The sequence below is a fragment of the Pseudorasbora parva genome, chromosome 20 (genome assembly GCF_024679245.1).
Source record: "Pseudorasbora parva isolate DD20220531a chromosome 20, ASM2467924v1, whole genome shotgun sequence".
Taxonomy (NCBI): domain Eukaryota; kingdom Metazoa; phylum Chordata; class Actinopteri; order Cypriniformes; family Gobionidae; genus Pseudorasbora; species Pseudorasbora parva.
Window position 1 is genome coordinate 30106451 of NC_090191.1, and position 22486 is coordinate 30128936.

Below are 22486 nucleotides of genomic sequence, written 5' to 3' on the forward strand. Positions count from 1 at the left end.
AGGAGAAAGTTTCAGGTCACTCACAGGTTCTGAATGTAGCGGTGATGCCCGGACCGACCACAGAACCAAAGAGCACGTAAAGAGAGAGCACATACTCGGTGTCATGAGCCAGATTCTTTAAAACATACTCAATAGTGCTGCCATTCAGAGCCAGCTGTCTGGGCCGATCTCTCCCTATGAACTCTACACATAAACACAAATATATAGAGTATAAACAGATGAAAGAGTTATGTATAGTATCCAAAATGTTAATAGATACTTGCATATTATATATACATTTTCTGGTGATACAGAAATAAAACCAAAAAAATCTTACAAGGGTAATACTAATAACAGTATAATAACTGTATTTTAATTATGAAACAAATATAAATAATGCATGTAAAAATAATTTCACAATATAAAATATTTTTTAAATATTTAAACAGACTTTGAATTTGGACATCTTCATCCAGGTAACCACACAGTATTACGAATCAAGCGTTGATAAACAGGGTTATTTTTATAGATTCAGCTAATTCAGGACAGTACTAAATAAAATATAAAATGTTATATAGATCCTTCTTATTTTGGTAACATTATTCACATTTTCACAGATTCTGCAGGGGTGTGTAAACTTTTGAGCAAGATTATATATATATATATACAATCTACAAATATATATATATATATATATATATATATATATATATATATATATATATATATATATATAGAGAGAGAGAGAGAGAGAGAGAGAGAGAGAGAGAGAGAGAGAGAGAGAGAGAGAGAGAAAATTAATATCTATATTTAATATCTCTATTTAGATAAATATCAAACACCTAATTTAGCCCCTCTCATCCTCTGTTCCTCTCTCTTTTCTCCGTAAACTCAGACTCATCTATATGTATGTGTCAGAGTGTGTGGTATGAGTCACAGAGCACTTCTTCATCAGAATGTTCTTCCAGGCCGCTCTTTTGAAGCAGGGGCCCGCAGCCCATCACAGTGACAGAAAGGTGTCACTTTCAAAGACTCTTCTTTTGGAGGTGCTCAGAGGTGACATCAATTCATTTCTCTCACACATAGCCCCGAACACACACACACACACACACACACACACACACACACACACACACACACACACACACACACACACACACACACACACACAAAGTCCTGCTAAACACACAGATAAAGTTGACGGCATGAGTCATGAGGCGGCACAGCGACACCTCATGTTGTCACCAACCTGTCGCTTCCATGAAAAAGAGACTATAAATCAGAGAGCGAGAGAGAGGAGAAATGAAAGAGAAGTGGCAACAAAAAAGAGAAACAGACTACAAAGTGAAATTAGGAAAGTGGAGAATGGCCAAGTTCAAGACAATGAGATCCTAGGAGAACAGGCGCTTTTTAGGGTACCTGCAGTAGGACCCCAGGCCAGTCTGTAGCCTGTGGCTCCGGGTACAGCGTTCCACGAGGTAACAGCGCTGCTAGTGCTCACCGCAGACGCTTTCAGGGTCTGTACTGCACTGCTTTCCACTGGGAGAGAGAGAGAGAGAGAGAGAGAGAGAGAGAGAGAGAGAGAGAGAGAGAGAGAGAGAGAGAGAGAGAGAGAGAGAGAGAGAGAGAGAGAGAGAGAGAGAGAGAGAGAGAGAGAGAGAGAGAGAGAGAGAGAGAGAGAGAGAGAGAGAGAGAGAGAGAGAGAGAGAGAGAGAGAGATGAATATTTTGCACAGACGGAGTGCAAGATACAATGCTGATAATCTTTCTGGGGACTCGCCATAGACGTAATGGTAATATTCTATCCCCGTACACTGCCCCTGCCCCTAAACCTACCCATAACACGAAACCTTGAGCATTTTTATATTTTCAAAATAACTCATTCTGTATAATTTATAAGCTTTTGTACCCATTGGGACCTCAATTTAGGTCCCCACAGTGATACGAGTCCCCATGAGTCTGTGTGCATTCAGTTTGAAGTCCCTGCCAGGCTAGAAAAACGTGTACACACACACACCTAGTTTATTTCTTCAAATCACAAATACTTCAAACAAAAAATCACAGTTGATGGTATTCCATAATACTATGGAAGTCAATGGAGACCATAAACAGTTTAGTTACCAATTCTTTAAAATATCTTATCTTGTTTTCAATAGAAGAAAGAAACTCATACAGGTTTGAAAGCAAATGATGACAGAATTTTCATTTTTGGGTGAACTATCCCTTTATGACCTGGTTAATTCTGCTGGCTCCGTCTCAGTCCTGTGTGAACAGACCCTTAAAGTGCACATGTAACACTCACATGTCTTGGATTTGGCAGAGGTAACAGGCCCTTCAATGTCCACAAAGATGGGGTTGATAGTGATGGTGTACTCTGTGCCAGCTTGCAGGCCCTGCACCATGTAGAAGTTAAAGTTGTCTCCTAGGTTCACATTTTCTATGTGTCCCTCTGTGGAAATGGGCATGCAGGTATTTGCATTCATATACATTTTTTAAACAGGCTGTCTTTAATATCAAGCAGCTCATTGCTTGTTACCTGATGATGACCAGGTGAGTCTGTAGCCTGTGGCACCTCTGACAGACGACCAGCGGGCCTGAACGGTGTCTGTAGTGGCGTTCTGCACCAGCAGTTGATCAACTGGGACCAGCTTCACTGCAACATCCAGAGAATGATAAGTGCACAGAGTTTTGAGTGGGATCAAAATGCATGACAAGAATCATAAAAGTTTTACTGCACAGGATTCTTAATGAATAAGTGTGTTATACCGCCCTCTAGTGGTTAAACCAGTAATACACATAATAATTCTAAGATGAACACTTTATTATTCATATTCCTATAATATTAAGAATAGTCCAAACTAAATTTATTCAGACACATTCAACATTTTCTCACATTATCAAAATTTATTCACTATAGTTTAGAAAATGGTAATAAAATATGACAAGAACGTATTTATATGACAAGAGCACAATTATGATACCAACAGAGGTCAACCAATTACCAAGCAATGCTTCATTTTGGTCAGTCTGTGGTGTGAACGTTCACATTAGCAATTAAAGAAAAAGCTCTTAAGCAAAACATGGTCAGGTCAATGGAATGTCCCCACATTTCACAAAAACAAACGTGTGTGTGTGTGTGTGTGTGTGTGTGTGTGTGTGTGTGTGTGTGTGTGTGTGTGTGTGTGTGTGTGTGTGTGTGTGTGTGTGTGTGTGTGTGTGTGTGTGTGTGTGTGTGTGTGTGTGTGTGTGTGTGTGTGTGTGTGTGTGTCTGTGCGTGTCACGCTATTATTTTGGAAGGGCAGACTTGTGTGAGTGAGATGAAAATATGCAATAAAACAGAAGACAGGAAAAAAGAAAGAGGAAAAAGTCTTACAAGTTTTCCCTGTGATAGATACAGGCTCACTGGGACCCTGTGGGTAGATGGCATAGATGTTGACCTTGTACTGTTTATCCTCTTCTAAAGTGTCAATCACGTGAGAGGAGGTATCGCCCATCAGCATCTGCTCATAAATAAGCCCGGGTCTGTCCGCTGAGGAGGAAAAGATGGTGACACTTTAGTTTAGGGTTCAATTCTCTCCATATTAGTTGCTAGTTGCTATTAGTTGCTATTGCTAGAAAACAATTTTTGTTCTATTTCAGCATTGAAAATAGTTCCAAACAAAGATTCTTAGCAACAAAGTTCCAAACAGCAGAACCATAACACGTCTCAGCAACAGTGTGCGTTACTGTGTTTGAATGAATCGGTTGAATGAATGACTCGTTCATTAACACTCACCTGCTGCCACCTACTGGTGGGTTAGTTTCATGTTTAAACATACTTTCTAAAATGTCTTATTTTTCCAAAAATTCAAATCTCATAACATTATTTAATGAAGTTGTAATATTTCAGTGTAAATTATTTAATTTTATTGGTAACAGCCCTATAGTCTTATTTTAATTGAATGTATAGATCAAATTTAAGAATATAGCTAAGATATGGGGTAAAAATTCCCTTTAAAAAAAGGTAAACATATCACAAATATACAGATTTTAATATGCCAAAGCTGAACACTGGTGAGAAAATTGCTTCAGAATAAATTATATTTACAACACAAAAGAATTAAAAATAAACCTTTTTATTTAAGCACATTTTTTACTCGGTCGGACAAGTGAATGACCAATTTACTTATCCGAAGGACAAGCACATGAATATGCTTAATGTCAAAGCCCTGTAATAAATGGTGTAAAAAACTATTCCAATGAATTATCAGTAGAATTTTTAAATAATTTTTTTTTTCTGTTGAAAACCAGAAAAAAAAGGGGAAAAAAAACTCCCCCAAAAAAATAAGTCTGGAAAATGGGGGGGTCATCTTATATTCGGGTATATACGGTAATAGTGAGAATTGTGAATATTTTAAAACAACTTCTGCAAATCTCATATTAAATCTCTGAAGGTCTGTTGGTTACTCACTTCTTGGAACATAGATTTTATATCCATCCACTTTTCCAAGCGGAGGTGTCCATCCCAGGCGTAAAGAGAAAAGTCCTTCTTCAATCACTCGGAAGTTTGCAACCGGTGGCACAATAGCTGTAAAGAAAGCGTACATATGCATGCTGGGATACTGCGTTCAGACGATGGGAAAGTTTGTGTACAAATTGGCTAAATGAGAAAGATCAAATATATACTGTATGCTGCATGCCCTTTTAAAGTACATTGATCATGTTTAGAGACATTTTTGATGTACACTCTTGGGGAAAAAAAGTCTCAGTGAAGTTCTATATAAGGAGAAATTATTGTGAAATACTTGTGTCTAATGGGTTATTCAATTATTTTTGTGATAAATTAGGTTAAATAAATGAAGCTGCTTAATTAAACTAAATTCATTTAAAAAATCTAAAATGTTTCAATGTATGAAGAACTTGACAGATTCCTTGGTGATTTGCGACATGTTCCTGGATCAACATTCCAATCAACCAACCAATCAGATTTGAGGGATAGTTTACAGTTTATGATTGGGCTTCTACATGAGTGTTATTCACCTATCGTTTCTCTCTGATTTTAGTGGTAAGTTATGTGTAGGGTTAATTTACTGACATGAATGTTGTTTCTAGGACCAAAAAATGTGTTAAAGGTGCACTATGCAACTTTCCGTCCGCTAGAGGGCGCATATTCAAAACAAAGGCGTAGTTTGATGACGCCAAGTTTGAGCTCAGAATCTTGGGACATGTGCTTCACCTCACAGCCCATGGAAAATAAGACTCGGGCAGAAATCACGTTCATGGATGCGGTTATTAACGTTACTGTAGAATGAAGCAGAGCAGGACTGAGTGTTGTGGAGCTGAGTATGCCCGGCTGCTGGAGCGATTGTTACACAAACACCCGCCTTGCGAGCACCGGGACTTTTATTATGGGGCGCCCACGCTATATCTGCTTTTCCGGTCATTGGTATGAGGTAAGGCATCGGTTTATCATATTAGATACATTTAAGTGTTTAAAATGATGTTATGGCGTTACTCTGTGCATTCGCTCAGCGGCTGCTGTGACACTTCTTGCACACTGCTAAGAGTAAAGCGCTTCTGCAGAATAAAAACGATAACCAAGGGTAAAGCAGAAATGACGCAATTAACAGGCGACTCCCTCAGACGTCCCGGCTCCTTGGTAAAAATATAAATTTTCTCACAATTTTACAAAGAGTTGGAAACATTTGGGATATTGTAAAAACTCAACTGAACAAAATATATAACACTGGCCTGGTGTTTTTGGGATATTTTACTGCAAAAATACTACATAGTGCACCTTTAATCCAGGAACATGCTGCACTTGGCAAAATCGAGGTGACCCAGAACACTTTATTTTTCTGTATAGTGTATAGAGTTTGGCACGCACTGGTTTCTGTGATAATAGTGGCAGATTCTCCGATTCGTCCGGGGTAAATGGCGTATATAGTGAGAGAGTACTCAGTCTTAGGACTCAACCCAGTTACTGAAGTACTACTAATATCTCCCTTCAGATCAATCTGAGATAGATAGAGAGAAAGAAGATAATATATTATGAACAAACCATAAACATACATACACTTGCAAATACATAATCAACATATTAGCTTATTGCCACAGAAACAAAACTTGTCCATGTGCAGCCTTCCATCTGCTGTGCTACATGGGGTGTGCATATGGACAGGTGAGTGTGTCTAACCTGTCTCTGCTGTGCTGGGAGCAGATGGCCCTTTGGAGACACAGGGGTGATGAGCAGCCTGTAGCCGGTAACGTCTCCTGTGGCCTGACTCCAGGTCAGCTGTAGAGAGCTGTAACTCAGCTCACTCACTTGCAGATCTTTAGGTCCTACTATCCTCTCCACCACTACAGCAGACAGAACAAAAGAACATGCTAGAATGAGCGGTAACTCTTTACAATATGGGTGCACTAATATGCATTAATTCATGCTTAATTAATGCACAGATAATCATGAGTTAATGTATTACTAATGGTGAACTAAACCATTTATTAATTATTTCTGCAGCAGCAACTAATGAAGATTCTACATGATTAATAGATTAAGTAATCATTAAATAGTTATTAGTTAGGGATTATGTTATGACTTTACTTGTTGGGGCACATGACTATTAACTAACTTATTGAGTAATATGTAAGTCATGTGCCCCAACAAGTAAAGTCATAAAATAATGACACCTTTATCAATCATTAGCTAATGATTTATTAAAGCAGATGACTGGAAGTTGAAATGCATGGCTTTGACCTGTTGTGGTAATTAACACGTTAATTTACATTATTAGTTAATATAATATGTTATTAAGGAACTATACATTATGACATATTTAACTAATAACAATTGAATGATTACTTAATCTATAATACATTAACTCATGATTATCTGTGTGTCCAATGCCTGTCCTGTCTTGTGTAGCACATGGGCGTTTTGTTATTTTGGGCATTTGCTTGTGTCTCTGTCTGATCCCTCCCCCTTGTTATCTGATTAGTGTTTGATTTCTCCCGCCTGTTCCCTCTTGATTTCTTCCCTTCATAGGCTCCTTGTGTTTATATTGTCTACGTCTCCTGTTTCCCCTTATTGGTATGTTGGAGTTTGTGTATTTCTAGTTTATGTTTCCACCCTGTTTTTGTTTTGTGTTATGTTTACATCCGGGACTTTAACACGTTAATTAAGATTAATTAATTACGGGACTTTAACGCGTTAATTAAGATTATGTTTGGTTATTGTTTATTTAATATGCATTAATTAAGCATGAATTAATGCATATTAGTGTAACATTTATACACTGTAAAGTGTTACCGAATTAGCTCTTCGCTAAGCCACAAATTCTTAATATTACTGACCAGTTCTACCTAGCAGACAGAACAAAAGAACATGCTAGAATGAGCGGTAACTCTTTACAATATGGGTGCACTAATATGCATTAATTCATGCTGTTGAACCTTTCTTTTGTTGCCAGCTGCTATATCATCGGACAAAATTTTGCTTTGAAGATTGTGAAGAGTATTTATGCATAAATACTGTAAATCGTTGTTGCCGGGTCACTTAATAATAGTGCCACGAGAGATCCCACGGGTGTGTTTTTCATTTTCTTTTTACGATCTTTACATTAAAAATATAGGTAGATATCTTTATGATAAATCTTTGATAACAATAAAGGTTCAATCTATCGATCAAGCTATCAATATCAAGTTTTTCAAGCTATACAAATATATATGACATCATTAAGAAGACCCGTGTTGGTGTTAGGACATAAGCAAAATTACTAAATATTGTCATTAAAATTAATGTTTATTTATATTTACATCTAGGTCATAATTAGAGCAATAGCGACTAAACAATATCACAGTACCATAATGAAAGTGTTCAACTGTCAAGTTAATCACTATTAAAATAAAGGGGTTAAAAAGACAATTAATATCCAGTTCTATTATTAACTTAACAACACTATTGGGTGAAAACAAAATTGAGCTGTATAATGACACTATTGCCTTTTTCGTAGAGATGCCTAAATTCATAATTGTAATTTGTGAAACTAATTGTAATTTGGCATTTGTTGTGTAGTTTTGCCTTTTAAAACAAACAAACAAACAAACAAACAAACAATAAATAAAATAATAAATAAAAGTCACAGGCCAAGTCACATTAAAACCTATATAATTTATGAGTGCATTTTATAGAAAATGAAAGTATCAATTCATGTAAATCTCCAAGCAGGTTTAACAAGCAGGCAAACTGTGTTTAGACAAGCTTTAAATGCAATAAAAAGGCAACAAAAAATATATGCCTCAAGTTTCATTAGCAAAACGTATGGTAATTTTACCAGGTGGCTTTTGTTTAACAGGTAGAGGGGGTTCTGAAGCAGTGAAGCAGATGCGGCGAGAGATTTTGGGCAGCAGGTGCTCGAGGAAGGAGTAATCTGGGCTGAGCATCAGATGTTCCTCGTGGGGTTCTGTAACGATCTTCTTTAGCTCAGACTGATCGGCGTTCCTCACCCCTGAAGAACACACAACGCAAATCGGTTTCAACACAGATCAAGATGGGATCAAGGTACGTTGCCGGCCAAACTCGAACCTTCATCACCCATATGATCACCACACTTACCACTATGCCACAGCACCAAAGTGATGTTCTATATTTTTTATAGCATGGAGGCCTGTGACGCACAGTCAAGTCAGGTGTGTGTGTGTGTGTGTGTGTGTGTGTGTGTGTGTGTGTGTGTGTGTGTGTGTGTGTGTGTGTGTGTGTACACAAGTGACCCTCATGTGTCTCATACACATCTGCAGTCTTATCAGAGAGCATGTTGGCTGTGAAGCGATGATGGGAGAACGTCACGCCATGTCGCTTTGCTGTATACATGTGTCTCATAGATGTGTCAAACGGCCTGATCTCTCTGGGAAAACTGATTAGAAAGGCAGGACACGGTGTCAGTGTATGTATGAGTGTGTGTGTGTTGAAGGGGGGCAAAGAGGAATGAGCTTGATGAAAAATTACAGCAATTAGTTGGCCACCGGGTAATGAGCCATAATTATTTCAGCACTCTGGGCATCAAAACAGAAAGAACGTCAGAAAGTCAAGGAAACAAGGCTGGCACACACAAACATACACATGTTTTATGTCTTGGTCTTGGCACGTTCACCGATATTTACATTCAGTGTAAATAACTCCACGGTAGTAACTCTGAGTCACACGTCAAAATATAAAGGGATGAAACTACAACACACACACACAAACACACACGCACACACACATGCATGCACGCACAAATATGTATTTCACAGGGACTCACTACAGGAGTAATGGTTTTTATACCGTACAAACAATATATTGTATATACTCCATATATAATCATATATTTTTTATTTTGTACTCCATATATATACTCCCACACTAACCCTAGCCCTAAACCCACCCACTTCTACCAATCACACAAAACTTTAGCCATTTTTGAAAGAAAAAACTAAACAGAACACCATTTAGTTAGACTTAGTAAACCCAGACGGAGCTTCCAGGGATTTTATTTTGCTCTGCAACTCAGTCTGGAAACCTGTACATTAATTTCTACTGCTTCTGTTACACTTTTTAAAGTTTTGCGGGAACCAATCGCAGACTGGCTTATACACCTGGAGCGCTATTGGCGGGTTTAACACGCCTCTTGAGGTCTGAATGGTTAAAGGACTATCCAATTGCATACAGAGTCATTCAAATAATGGTCACTGATCACGCCTCTTATGCAGTACAAAATACAGAACAGACTCCCCAGACAAATGTTCAATCTTAAATTGAGCTTGGTCTGCTGATAGCCAGACAACCATTTAGTAGATTTTTTTTGATAGAAAGATATAGGAAGTGCCCTTATAAACCATGTTTACGTTGTAATACCCATGTCATTATACACATTTGTGTCCTCATAAAACACATACCTGTACACACAGACACACACTTTTGACATAAATAGCACCAAGTCTGAAAACTCACCCACAGCATACAGTGAAATCCCACTGTCTGTAACAGCTTTAGCTGGACCGTCCACTGGATCATCTGATTGGCCATTAGAGATCAAAACTGCAATCTGAGGCCAGAAAGAAACACAATGTGATGCTTTATATTCCAACATGCAAAAGTGTTCTTTTCAAAGCCTGAAAAACACTTGCATATGTGCTTAATTTTAGTTGCGTTTAAAAACGTTTAAACTTCCTTTTGTTTAAAATCCTAATGTTAGACCCCCCCCCCCACACACACACCATTTCATTTTAGGAGTGAAATACACACTAGACAGGGCTATTGTGAGATTTTCCTAACTACAGAAATATAAATTCAATGCAGCTACTAAATAAGTAATAAAACTGGGTCATACTTGATCCCCCTTAGACATGCCACAGGCTTTTAAAAAAAATCACAAATCTTGCAAATTTCAAACATATATAAGGGTAAATCTCACAAAGACTATTGAGAAAAGTCCTGCTTGTATACACCCCCCCCCCCCCCCCCCCACACACACACACAAAAGGTAGCACTTTATTTTACAGTATGTGCATTTACAGTGTACTTACATGAGAAAGAACTGAGTAATACTAATAGTTGTTATAGTAGGGACTTAGATGTAAAACAGGACTATCATGTGCTACCAGGAAAGATAAAATTTGACACAGAAATATAGGCCTACATTTAGGCCTATAAATTGTTTGTGCAGTTTGTCATTTTCAGGAAAATTAAGTATTGTTTACACCCCAGTTTTTACTGTAATGAGTGACCATGTACTTTTACTATTCCCTTTATTTTAATTACCATATATATATATATCTTTCACATTACAGTAATTAGAAAAAAATGAGAACTGTCTCACCCAAAAGTGTGAATTTGTATTAAAAGACTCAATCTGCCATTAAGAGTATCACGCTGATACTGATGCCCTTGAAAGCACACGGAATGAATTATCATCTCATTGCATACATAATTCCCCAACCACAGCAGATCCAAACTCGCAAAGTCGCTTACATTCACAAATGAGTATTCTGAAAAAGAAACATCTCCTGGGTCATCGGAAGTTCACCGCAATGGTTGAGCCGGGTCTGGGTTCATCTTTATGCACCTTACACTATGTCATTACAGTATGTGAAGAGTGTTTTAATAAAAGGTGAAATCTCTGCAGTTCATTATAAACGCCCGCTCGTTTCTTCACACCAGGTGCTCTACGGCAAGACCAGCAGCTGTGTGCAGTTTGGAATCCTAATCAAGCCCTAAATTAGGATGGGTGAGACACTGCGGAGCAGAGTGTGTGCACTGCAGCGCAGGACGTGATGTCCTGACAGAATCAATGGAGTGATTGCAGGTGCAGCTCTTAGAGATATAATTAGAAGGTTGTTCTGTGTGTTGTGTGTATGTGACAGGATGTTTCATTTGAAAATGTAGCATTTTAATACTTTGCAGATATCACTAAGATTCAGTATTCTGGCTTTAGACTGTGTCCTAGCCAAAGATTCGCCATAAGATGCCAAACAATGCAAGCCGTGAACACGAACATGACATTGTCGTTTGATTGGTTTCCATTTATGTGCCATCATGCTGGGTACACTCTTTAAAAAATAGATCCATCAGATTAGATTAGATTTCATCTGAAATATATTAATCTGCGTTCTGGAAGGTTTTACTGGTTTGGAACGACAAAAGGGTGAGTAATTAATGACTTCATTTTCATTTTTGAGTGAAATGGTTCTTCCATGGAATAGCTGCAAAACAACCTTTTGAATTCTTTATTTTTTAGAGTGTAGCTCCACCCACTTTGAAATGTCATTGGTCCATAATCCTGATCCTCATATCAACATCAAATATCTGGCTGTGATTTTTATCATGCTGTGCAGCAGTTTCATGGTCAGTGTCGACTGACAAATTGTCGTCATCTTTAATTGTGAATTACGGCACTTGAGAGGCCCTATAATGTAGAGTAAATATGCAATACTACATAAAAGCCATTTTTAAATCTCCCTCGTGGCTCTAAGGTTTGGTTGTGTGTGAACTCGTCTTTTGTATATTTATATGTAGCTCTTTTGATGCAGCTTCAGTGCCAACTTTGCAGTATAAAGTTGGTCTTTTTCTCTCACAGATGGGAAGAAGATGTTTTGAAGTTACTGTGATTGAAGTGTCCCACCTTTGGGGAGTTGTCTCTGATGATTGAAGGACTGAACACTGACTCTACGAGGAATTCCAATGCCAGGCCGGTGCGGCTGCTGCCTCCCTCATACGGCACCTCCTCCACAGCTCTGAGCACTTCCTCCAGAGTTGAATAATCCGTCACAGCTATACGCATCCTGAACAAGGACACAACAAGATGCATATGGAGTATTCAAGCAGTTTATTCATGCTTACTAAGATACAAGGTCGAGCATACGGCATTCACACATGCAGCATATCATTTGCATACAGACCTGGGCAAGTCTGAATAGACAGTCACTCCAAAGCGAATGCCTTCCTGTCCAACCACACTTCCCTGGAAGGCTCGGATGATGTCCGCTATGAACTCTTTGATCTGCTGGAAGCTGGTCGGACCCACTGACCAGGAATCATCCACCAGGAACACAATATCAGCAGGCATGGCTGTACGACATACTGAAAAAGAACAAGGGAGCTTGATTTTTGATCATTTTTTTTCTCTTTTATCATGAAAACATAAGTGAAATTGTTCTAAAAGATGGCTAAGAGTTCATATTATGAAAGTTGGGCACAGTTCAGAGAATTTGGACACACACCCCACAGAAAACTGAATCGGATCGACAGCAAGATTTTATTTCATAGAAGATCTTAACTACTTAGTATGAAATTAAATTGCAGTTTAGCATCATATTTCAAACAAAACTTCACATTCTCAGTTCAATTGAATTCTTATAACAGAAGGGTCCAACCTCACTCTTTTCAAGGCTTTCTTTTTCCCAGCCACAACGTGTGTATTCACCATGAGATGGCAGTGTAGACTCAGAAAAAAAATTCAAAGCTATTTAATTTATGCCTAGAGATTCGAAACCACATTAAACAGGAACAGCTACTACAGACATAGAATTAGACCTGATCAAAATAAAATGACCCTAAAGTCCAATCCAATGCTTTTGTTACGGTTTGAAATGACCTACAATTTCAGAATGCATTCTGAGCTTCATTTCCAGTAGTGTAAATCTTTAAAACAGATGCAAATAATTATTTCTTTCTGTCTTTGATCAGAGTGAATGTGGCCTTGCTTGTGAGGTGATTGCACAATCATTGTGACACTTGTTACGGCTGGCACTAAGTGTACTGCAGACGTCTTAAGTCTGACATCTCTCTAAAGAAGAACTGTTATAGGCAGAAGCTAATCAGTACTAGATTAGACTTAATAGTGGCGCACAGTGGACAGACAGATCTCAGAGATCAGAGGAGATAGTTTTACACACCCACACCTGAAATACAATAAAAACCAGGAGAAGACAAGTACATCCTAGGCTTTTCAACAGCTCTAACTAGCTCACATAAGAATGCCTTGAAATGCCACCCCCCTTCCCGCATAGACGCTATTAAAAAATCAAAACACAACAGAGCTCTGAAAACAAAAGTATAGGCATTAAACGCCTTGATGTTATTGATCATCTGGCAGGAGCTACATAAAAAGTTCAGTCTCATTTCCGGAAAAGTTGCTGCACAGAGTTGGGAAAATCTGTGCCACCCACATCAAAAGGGAACAACCACTGCAGGCTGTAGTGATTTATCACTCATATACAGCATTCAAAGTAAGAAAAATGTTTTCGTGCAATAGGGAAGTTCATCCAATGCAAACTTTAGCGGTCCAGTGAGGATGCTCTCTGTATGAAAATACAGTCAGTATGCGGCACATCATGATTTTGCAGAGTTAACAAATTTTGTTGATCCTGGAACAACATTCTTGTCCGAAAATGTTGTACTATCCATACCCATAAACCTAACTCTACCCATAAGTTATCCCTAAAATCAGAGGAAAATGATAGGTTCCAAGCCTAAACTTGGAACTGTAAACGTGTCTCTCTTCCTAAGCAATTGTGTGTTTAAATGATGTCTAATAGCTGCCCAACACACAGATCTGACGTCTAGGCTAAATCAAGGCAAACATTTGGACGGAAAATTTGATCGATGTCTAACCAAAGAAATGAAACAAATACCTTGTAATCACTGTTGACTTTGCAGACGTGATGGAATATCAAACATCTCACAAAGTTATTTAGGCAAAAAAGACAAATTCAAGGTTAAGTGGGTTACTCATAGCCGTACTATATCAGGTCTATAGTAAACCGAGAGAAATGATGACTATTGCTTGCAGGGTCATTTCTGATTGGTTGATTGGAATGTTGTTTCAGGATGAACAAAGATGTTAATGCAGGAACATGCTGCACTTGGGGAAATCACATTCTGTCAGTATACGCCATTTAACGTTTTTTGCGGACGGACGGACGGACGGACGGACGGACGGACGGACGGACGGACGGACGGACGGACGGACAGACAGACAGACAGACAGACAGACAGACAGACAGACAGACAGACAGACAGACAGATAGATAGATAGATAGATAGATAGATAGATAGATAGATAGATAGATAGATAGATAGATAGGTGCAGCTTGCAGACTGTGTGGAAAGAGGATTACACTAAAAAAATTCTGCTGCTAAAATCATCAGCCTGTGAAGATGATGTAGTTTAACACACGATACAACTAAAAAGAATTGCATTCAGTGCGGAGTCATACAGTCAGTAGAGAAATAAGGTTATTAAGCAAACATTTGCTTACTTTCAAAGCAGCTGTAACGGACTGACAGGCCATTAACATGATAACAAAGCCCTGAAGGCAATGAGAAGTGACTACCTGTGTATTTACAGATACAAGGGTTGATTGCTGGGTTAGATGCGCATGCTTTTACATTAAACAGGTTTTCGACATAAAGCAGGAAGAGATGGTGAAAGATTACAAGGACATGACCTCAGGAAGTGCATTCTTTCCATTTCATAGTCAAGTGTCTGTCACTGCAAACAGCCATTTTGAAGAGGTGTGGAAAATTACAGTGTTTCAGAGCATTAGTGCCTCAGTCAGTAATTGGTCCTGACAGACATCTAAAACCATCCTGCGTGAATTCAATATGTTTCGCATTCCTGTTCTTTTTCGCTCTCTTCCCCTTACACACACACCTCAAGGTGAAACAGAAACACACACACACTGATTTCTTTGTAGACAGCTGAGCTGAGCTGATGGAAATCAGAAAGGGGTACAATGATTTATCTTAAAATGCTCAAACCAGAAGTATAATGCTGCAGGAGGTCTGCAGATGGGCCGCTGCACAACCTGCTGACTCAGCAGGACACATGTGGAAAGAACTCCGTGTCTACTTCAACTCCACCTGCACAGCCTCTTCAGGTGAACTGACACAACACATGGTAATGATTAAAAGTAAACTCACAGGAAAAGCTATTGCAAAAGAATCTCATACAACAAGACATTTTGTAAGGATTTCAACTGAGGGTTCATCAAGGACATTTATATTTTTGGGACAGGACAGGAACCTCCTTTGAGTGAGACATTAAACCGAGGTGCTGACTCTCTGTGGTCATTAAAAATCCCAGCATGTCCTTCGATAAAGAGTAGGGGGTGTAACCTCGGCATCCTGGCCAAATTTGCCCATTGGCCTCTGTCCATCATGGCCTCCTAATCATCCCCATATATATATATATGATTAGGAGGCCATGATGGACAGAGGCCAATGGGCAAATTTGCAATTTAAAGCACTTTAAATTGAAGTGGGAACCTTCTCAACCACCGCCAATGTGTAGCATCGTGGAAACCTCCCCCAGTTTAGCGACAGTCTCCAGAAGGGAGCAGAATCTCATTGAGCCCCATGTTAAAATTCCCAACTTTACAGCAGAATAAAACATGTTTACAGCATGGTACAAATTGTGCTTTTGGTCTATACGGCTAATTTTGCCCTTTATGACAACTGTGAGGGGGGTGAATTTTTTATAACTCATTCATTTACATTATATAAAGCCTTAAATTTCTGCATAATTAAGGGCGTGGCCACTTTGAGTGACAGTTTGTCCACTGTCTGTTAGTCACCGCATCACTTAAGCTCCGCCCACATCCCCACCTCTTTGCCCATTTCCTGTTATCCCGGTGTGACACGCGATGTCTACACTCTCAGAAAAAAGGTACAGAGGTGGTACAATTTAGTTCCCTGGGGAACAAAACGTATAACTGTACCTTTACACAATCGGTCCTTAGGATTCAAGTATACCATTGTTTTCCTCTACTTAGAGTAGGGGTAGGCAAGTTCGGTCCTAGTGAGTCGCTATCCTGCAGAGTTTAGCTCCAACCCTAAAAGACGTCTATAAAAGCTCTTATTAAGAATTAACCAGTTTAGACACTAATGTTTTATTGAAAATTTCAAAAATCAGTGTTTCCTTTAGTTGGGAAGTTTGACTTGGCTTTTTGTGTGAGTTTGTGGTTTTTGGTACAGTGTTAACAACACACAATCTTTTCATCTAAAAAAGCCATAAACAAACATTGTCTTGAAGAAAAGTGTTTGATTAAACTCATCACTCACAAAAATGTTAACAAATAATATTCACCAACAATACTTTCTTGCCACAGATTAGACATAATTTAGATTTTTAAATACATTCTAAGGGGGAAAAAGTTTAGACACACGAATGATGAATCTCAACAATGGTGACATGCTTAATGCTGCAATGCATGCTGGGAAACAAAAGAGTTGTATACTGTGGTGGCTTAGTAGAGTGGAGCTAAACTCTGCAGGACTACAGCTCTCTAGGACCGAACTTGATTTTAATTTGAACCCCTGATTTAGAGGGACAAAAATTTACCCTTAAGGGGAGAGACCCAGTGACGGCCACTTGTACCTTAAAAGTTACAATCTTGCAATCTTTTTTTTTTAAAAAGTGTAATGTTTCCTTCATTCTTTTGGAAGTTTTCTTTCTTTTTAGCTCAATTCAGAAGAGTCCAAACTTGGTCTTGGAGAGCCAGTGTCCTCCAGAGTTTACCATAGCTACAACTTGCCTCAACACCTGCCTGGAAGTTTCTATGCCTGGTTGGAGCTAAACTTTGCAGGACAGTGGATCCCCAGGACCAAGAAAAGACACCCATGACTTAATTCACATCCAAACGTAAACGGTTGGATGTCATTCTTGCGTATTCTTAAGTGTCACTTTAAAAAAAAAATGTGAGCATTTATTGTTTGGCAAATGTTCGTTTTGTACCTTCCCTGTAACCTTTTCGGAGTGTGATTGATTGAAGGGCGGGATATTGGCAGTCCACTGGGGACTGAAGAGGCCCTATTGCATGTAGATAAAGTGTGAGTCAGCAGTCTACCTTCAGCCTCTGCAGTGGCGCTTTGATAGGAGAGAGACAGGGACAAGAGGAAGATCCATATGCCGCAATATCCCATTCTATCTCTCCTCTCTCTCTCGCTCTCTTTTTTTCTCTCTCTCTCCCTCTCGTTCTCCGACTTTCTCTTTCGTTCCCTGTCCTCCCCCTCTTATCTCTCTGCCGGCAGATCCTCTTCCTTGGACTGATGTCCTGAGACGGGCTTGTTCTCCGCTTTATTTAGCTGCTATGTTCTCTCCCTTTTATCTGTAAGACAGAGGAAGAGAGAGATCGGTATCGTCATACATATGCATATACACACATTCAGAATAATCGTTTTGATCTATTCTGTTAGCAGACTCAATGTAATCGCTGAATCTTTGCTGAAAATCGTCTGTATAATCCTGCACATTTATCCTGTCAGATATGGATGTGCAGGCCCGCTGAGCGCAGGTTAAGGAATGAATAGCGCTCAGATGGAGACAGGTATTATTCAAATAAAAGAGAATTGTTTAAGGGTAAGAAACTGGGGTACTGCACAATGCTATTCTACCAAGAAACTGTCATGTAAGGATTAAATTCTACAGAGGACAATAACACAACAGTAATGCATTAATATTGTATCTCATGTCAAAATGTATGTTGTTCTTGGAACACAGAAAGAGAAGTTTCACAGAATGTTTATACTGCTTTTTCCATATAATGAAAGTGGATGGTGACCTCGGACAGCCAACGTTGTAGTTGCAACATGCCACATTTGATCAAAAATGACAGTATACATTTATGTTACAAGAGTTCTATCTCAAATAAAAGGCTGTATAAATGAGCTGGAGCTCATCATTTAAAGGAATACTTCAGCGCTGGGAAGATGAATCTGTATTTAAATTGGGTCATTAATATAGGAGAAATGTGAAATTATTTTTTAATTTTCGTTCTAGACTGAGAACGGATTTATTTTTGTCTAATGGGGATAAAAGACAACAATTCCCAGAATGCTTCGCTGCTCTACGAGGCCACTCGCAAAGCCACCGCTACTAGATTACTGAATCACTTTCACTTTCCCGCCGCAACCTCGTTCATTTTCATAAAACCAGTTCAGTTAGAGAACAGACACTACAATTAAAAACTGAACGTGTCTGTTCAATATAATGTGATTAAGGCGCTGAGGGAGTTTCACAGCCCAAACGCTGCAGGAGTCAGATCACATTGACAGTCATGGATGAGCTTGTGATAAGAGCTGAGGTAAACGCGACCGTGCTCGCAGCATAGATTCACAGCGCATGTTCAGTCTGGCACGTTTTCAGTTCATGCCTTTGGAAGCTTAACTGTCATAGGAATTCATTTGAGAAGTTGAAACACTCACTTTGTTCCGCCGGCCCCAACGTTTACATGAAAGCCTGACGGCTGTTTCACACCGCAAGCGTGAGAAGCGCTTCAGCGTAACTACACCGTCACTGCAGACGCGCGAGAGTATCCTATTCACACTGGAAGCGTTTGTACACTGGAAGCGTCACACCCAGCGAAATATGATTTCACACAGCATCATATTTTTTATTCTTCATTTTCTTTTCTGGCATAGCCTAGGCTACTCCAGTTATTGTTAAAACACACTACACGTTCTTCTTGTGTGCATTTTAAGCACTTTTTGTGTGAAATCATATTTATGTTGTCCTTTAAAAGTGTGCTTTCACTTTAATTGAGCGTCAGGAGCGTCAGCAGCGCAGCAAAAATAGGCTTGCCGCCAAAACCCCCGCTTCACTGCTGCTCACGCGGCGCTTCTGCTTGACGCTCACGCGCTGCTCCTTCTTCCGGTGTGAATGCACTCATTGATTAACATGGGCGCCGGGAAAAAAAATGTGCTGCTCACGCTTGCGGTGTGAAACAGCCGTGAGGCTGCAGCTGCGAGCTGAGTGCTGTAAGTGTGATCCCCCATCCCCCATGTGCGAGTTGAAAACATGCGGAAATGGCTCCCTCTGCTGGCTGTAGTCTTTAGCCTCTGGCCAAAAATTCCTCCGATGACGCAAATATCGTCAATTTTTCCCAGGGGGTTCAATCATGGGGTTCAATCATACTCCAGGGTTTCTACTGATACAAAGCCATATGCTAATCGCTGAAGTAACCCTTTAAATGCGTTGGATGCTGGTGTACAACATATGATGCTGTGGTTTTGTTAGCTTCATGAGGATTTCAACGAGCTTAACTAACAAGACTTCCTTTTTAAACCAAATTTACCAGCTAAGTTTTCCTGGTAAGTTTGCTTAGTTGGACTTTTTTGCAGGGTTCTCATAAAATAAAAAAAACACATGTCTGGTTCCATGTGTTATGACAAGACCTTATGTGTTATCTCTGTGAACTGTGATATGAATAACCTTACGTATCTAGGCAACAGAATTAATAAAACTGGTTATTTTTATATATATTTATAGTGTGTCTTTATACATTGTTGTGGCCCCAAAATGTCTAACAATACAAGGACAGTGAACTGACACTATTAGCAGGTTACAACACACATGGACGGCAGTTGACATTGAGGTCAAAGTGTCAATAACAAATTTGACCTTTGTGAAAGACACCAAGCGTAGACTGCTCATTAATACTCATGTCTGCGTGCGGTCTTCTCTAGAGCGTAAGGTGAGAACTGCAGTGAAATTATAGATCTGTCATTTGATACAATCACACCGGGTTAAGAACTCAAGATCAGGACTGCCTTTAGGACAGAAGATTCTAGATTTGTTAAGAAGGTGGATGAGTGTCTCCTCAAGGACAGCAATTCATTCAAGTAACTTCTCCATGACAGTGTTACTTCTGTCATACAGATGGCTTAATATCTCACAATGTGACTTTATCACCCGGTTTCACAGACGAGACTAATCTAGTCCCAGACAAAAATGCATTTTTGAGCTTTTATAACTGAAAGACACCTATCATGCCCCTATTATGGTTTTTGTGTAATATAACTGTTTGTGAATGTAAACGTTCTGCAAAGTTGTAAAGGAGTCGAAAGGGCCTGAAAAAAAGTGATTGTCCCCCAGAAGAAAGAATCTCCTCCTATACGAGTTGTTTGTGTTTCGGATTCCATTGTGTGATGGTTCTACATCACTAGAAAAGTTGTAACGTTGCCTGTCCGCTGACCAGCCCTCAAAAACGTCATTTTACTGAAGACCGCTTCTCAAATCTCTGAGGTCAATGTGGGTTTCTCAAAACACTTGCTCCTCAAAGATGGGTCAGTTTATTTGGACCAGCTTGCTCCTCAGAATCACACAACCTGTAAGTATGAATAATTATCGACATATATTTTCTATCGGGTGTTCAAAATATGTAGTTTTGTGTTTTAGGTCTCCGGCTAACCGTTATTACTGTCTTACTGAAATACTGCAAATCAGCTGTGTTTCTACTGTAACCTGAAACTGTCTATTAATGCATATTGTCTGTCATTCTCACTCCTTTAAGTACAGAAAAAGGATGGATCAAGATTTGTTTTGCTAACTTTAATGTTACATCAGTCATTCACATTGGTGCTCGGCTAATGAATGCACTGTTATTCATACAGAGTTAATACAGTTCATGCATGTGCATCGCAATAAATTAGAAATATACACTCGCATCGGTTTGTTGATGCACATACGCTTGTTAATGACGATTGTGAGGAATCTCATTATTATCATTTTATTACTCATTTTATTTATTCTGTTGCATAAATGCATAAGGTTATTCATATCACAGTTCACAGAAGGTCTTGTTATAACACATGGAACCAGATGTGTTTTTTTTTTAATGAGAAATTTTAAAATAGCATAATTTGCGGCACTTATCTCTGTTATTCAGTGCCAATAGGCAACAGTAACTTTTTTTAAGGCATGTTTATAAAAGCTACTTAATCTGAACGCTGCATGTAAAACCAGGCCTAATTGTTTTGTAATATCTTAATGCGACTTTTAGGTCCTATAGTTGTGATTTAATATCTCACAATGTGACTTTATGAGTGATTTAATCTCATCATTTGGTTATTTCTTGTGATTGTGACTTAATATCTCACAATGTGATTTTATTAGTCATAGTAGTGATTTAATATCTTACTATGTGCCTTTTAATGTCATAATTGTGTCATTATAGGTCATAGTAGTGATTTAATATCACACAAAGTGACTTTAGATGTCACAATCTTACTATTTCTTGTGATTGTGATTTCATATCTCACAATGTGACTTTTTAAGTCCTAATTGTGGTTTAATATCTCACAATGTGACTTTATATGTCACAATGTGACTATTTCTTGTGATTGTGACTTCATATCTCACAATGTGCCTCTATAGGTCATAGTTGTGATTTAATATCTCATAATGTGACTATAGGTCATCGTAGTGATTTAATATCTCACAATGTGACTTTTTATGTCACAATTGTGACTTATCTCAGTGTGACTTGATTGGTCGTAGTTGTGATTTAATATGTCACAATGTAATTTAAGGCCATACTTGTAATTCACTATCTGAATTTATGTCATAACTGTGACATTATTTCTTGTAATTTATTTCTTGAGTTTATTTCTCATAATGTGACATTAAACAGACTTCCATATTCTCCTGAAGTTGATAAGTTGTAAATCCCGGAACAACAGAACTGAAACAAAAAAAAAAAATCCTAATACTTAAGAAGCTTTAATTAAGGCAAATTCTCTTCGTACTTTGAAATCAGGTCTAATCCACAAAAGCTCTGTATACAAAATCCAGAGGCATCAGACAGGTGAACAGCTTCCCCCTGAAATAAACACTGTCATTCCAAATACTGTGATAACTAACTACCATACGAAGAACCGCTGTGGCTTTGTCAGGTTACATCTGTAGGGGATATTACAGCTAGCAAGTCTCTGTTCAACCAACAGACAGCACTGTCAAGCTGTGCAGAAACCACAGCCATTCAAATGCGATGGTTTACTGCACAACTGCCATCTCTAATGTGCAGGAAACGAGTCTGACAGTCCACAAAATTAATGCGGCTGCAAGGGTTCGCTGACTTTAACATACTTCTGGGGTGCAAAAGGGAGTCTATAAAGCACTTTACATACTGTAGTGCTAAAACTTTATATTATCATGAAAGAGCAGGTCAGACACTCTTAGCATACAAAGCTAGCATGTTTTCCTATCAGATGC

At 38.8% G+C, this 22486-nt stretch overlaps 1 protein-coding gene across 1 annotated transcript in view; it reads right to left on the reverse strand.

Annotated features, from left to right (window-relative positions):
* The window catches only part of col7a1l (collagen type VII alpha 1-like), a 65402-nt gene extending 47813 nt beyond the window's left edge, over positions 1-17589 (reverse strand). The window contains exons 1-13 of the mRNA XM_067428554.1: positions 17343-17589; positions 12393-12573; positions 12116-12275; positions 9946-10039; positions 8291-8464; positions 6154-6317; positions 5845-5974; positions 4429-4545; positions 3352-3507; positions 2515-2631; positions 2281-2427; positions 1399-1518; positions 25-183 (exon numbers count right to left, since the gene is read on the reverse strand). Of these exons, the coding sequence (XP_067284655.1) occupies positions 25-183; positions 1399-1518; positions 2281-2427; positions 2515-2631; positions 3352-3507; positions 4429-4545; positions 5845-5974; positions 6154-6317; positions 8291-8464; positions 9946-10039; positions 12116-12275; positions 12393-12573; positions 17343-17418 (1795 nt within the window). The 5' untranslated portion in view covers positions 17419-17589. The remainder of the gene's footprint in view (positions 1-24; positions 184-1398; positions 1519-2280; positions 2428-2514; positions 2632-3351; positions 3508-4428; positions 4546-5844; positions 5975-6153; positions 6318-8290; positions 8465-9945; positions 10040-12115; positions 12276-12392; positions 12574-17342) is intronic.
* Between the last annotated feature and the right edge of the window lie 4897 nt (positions 17590-22486).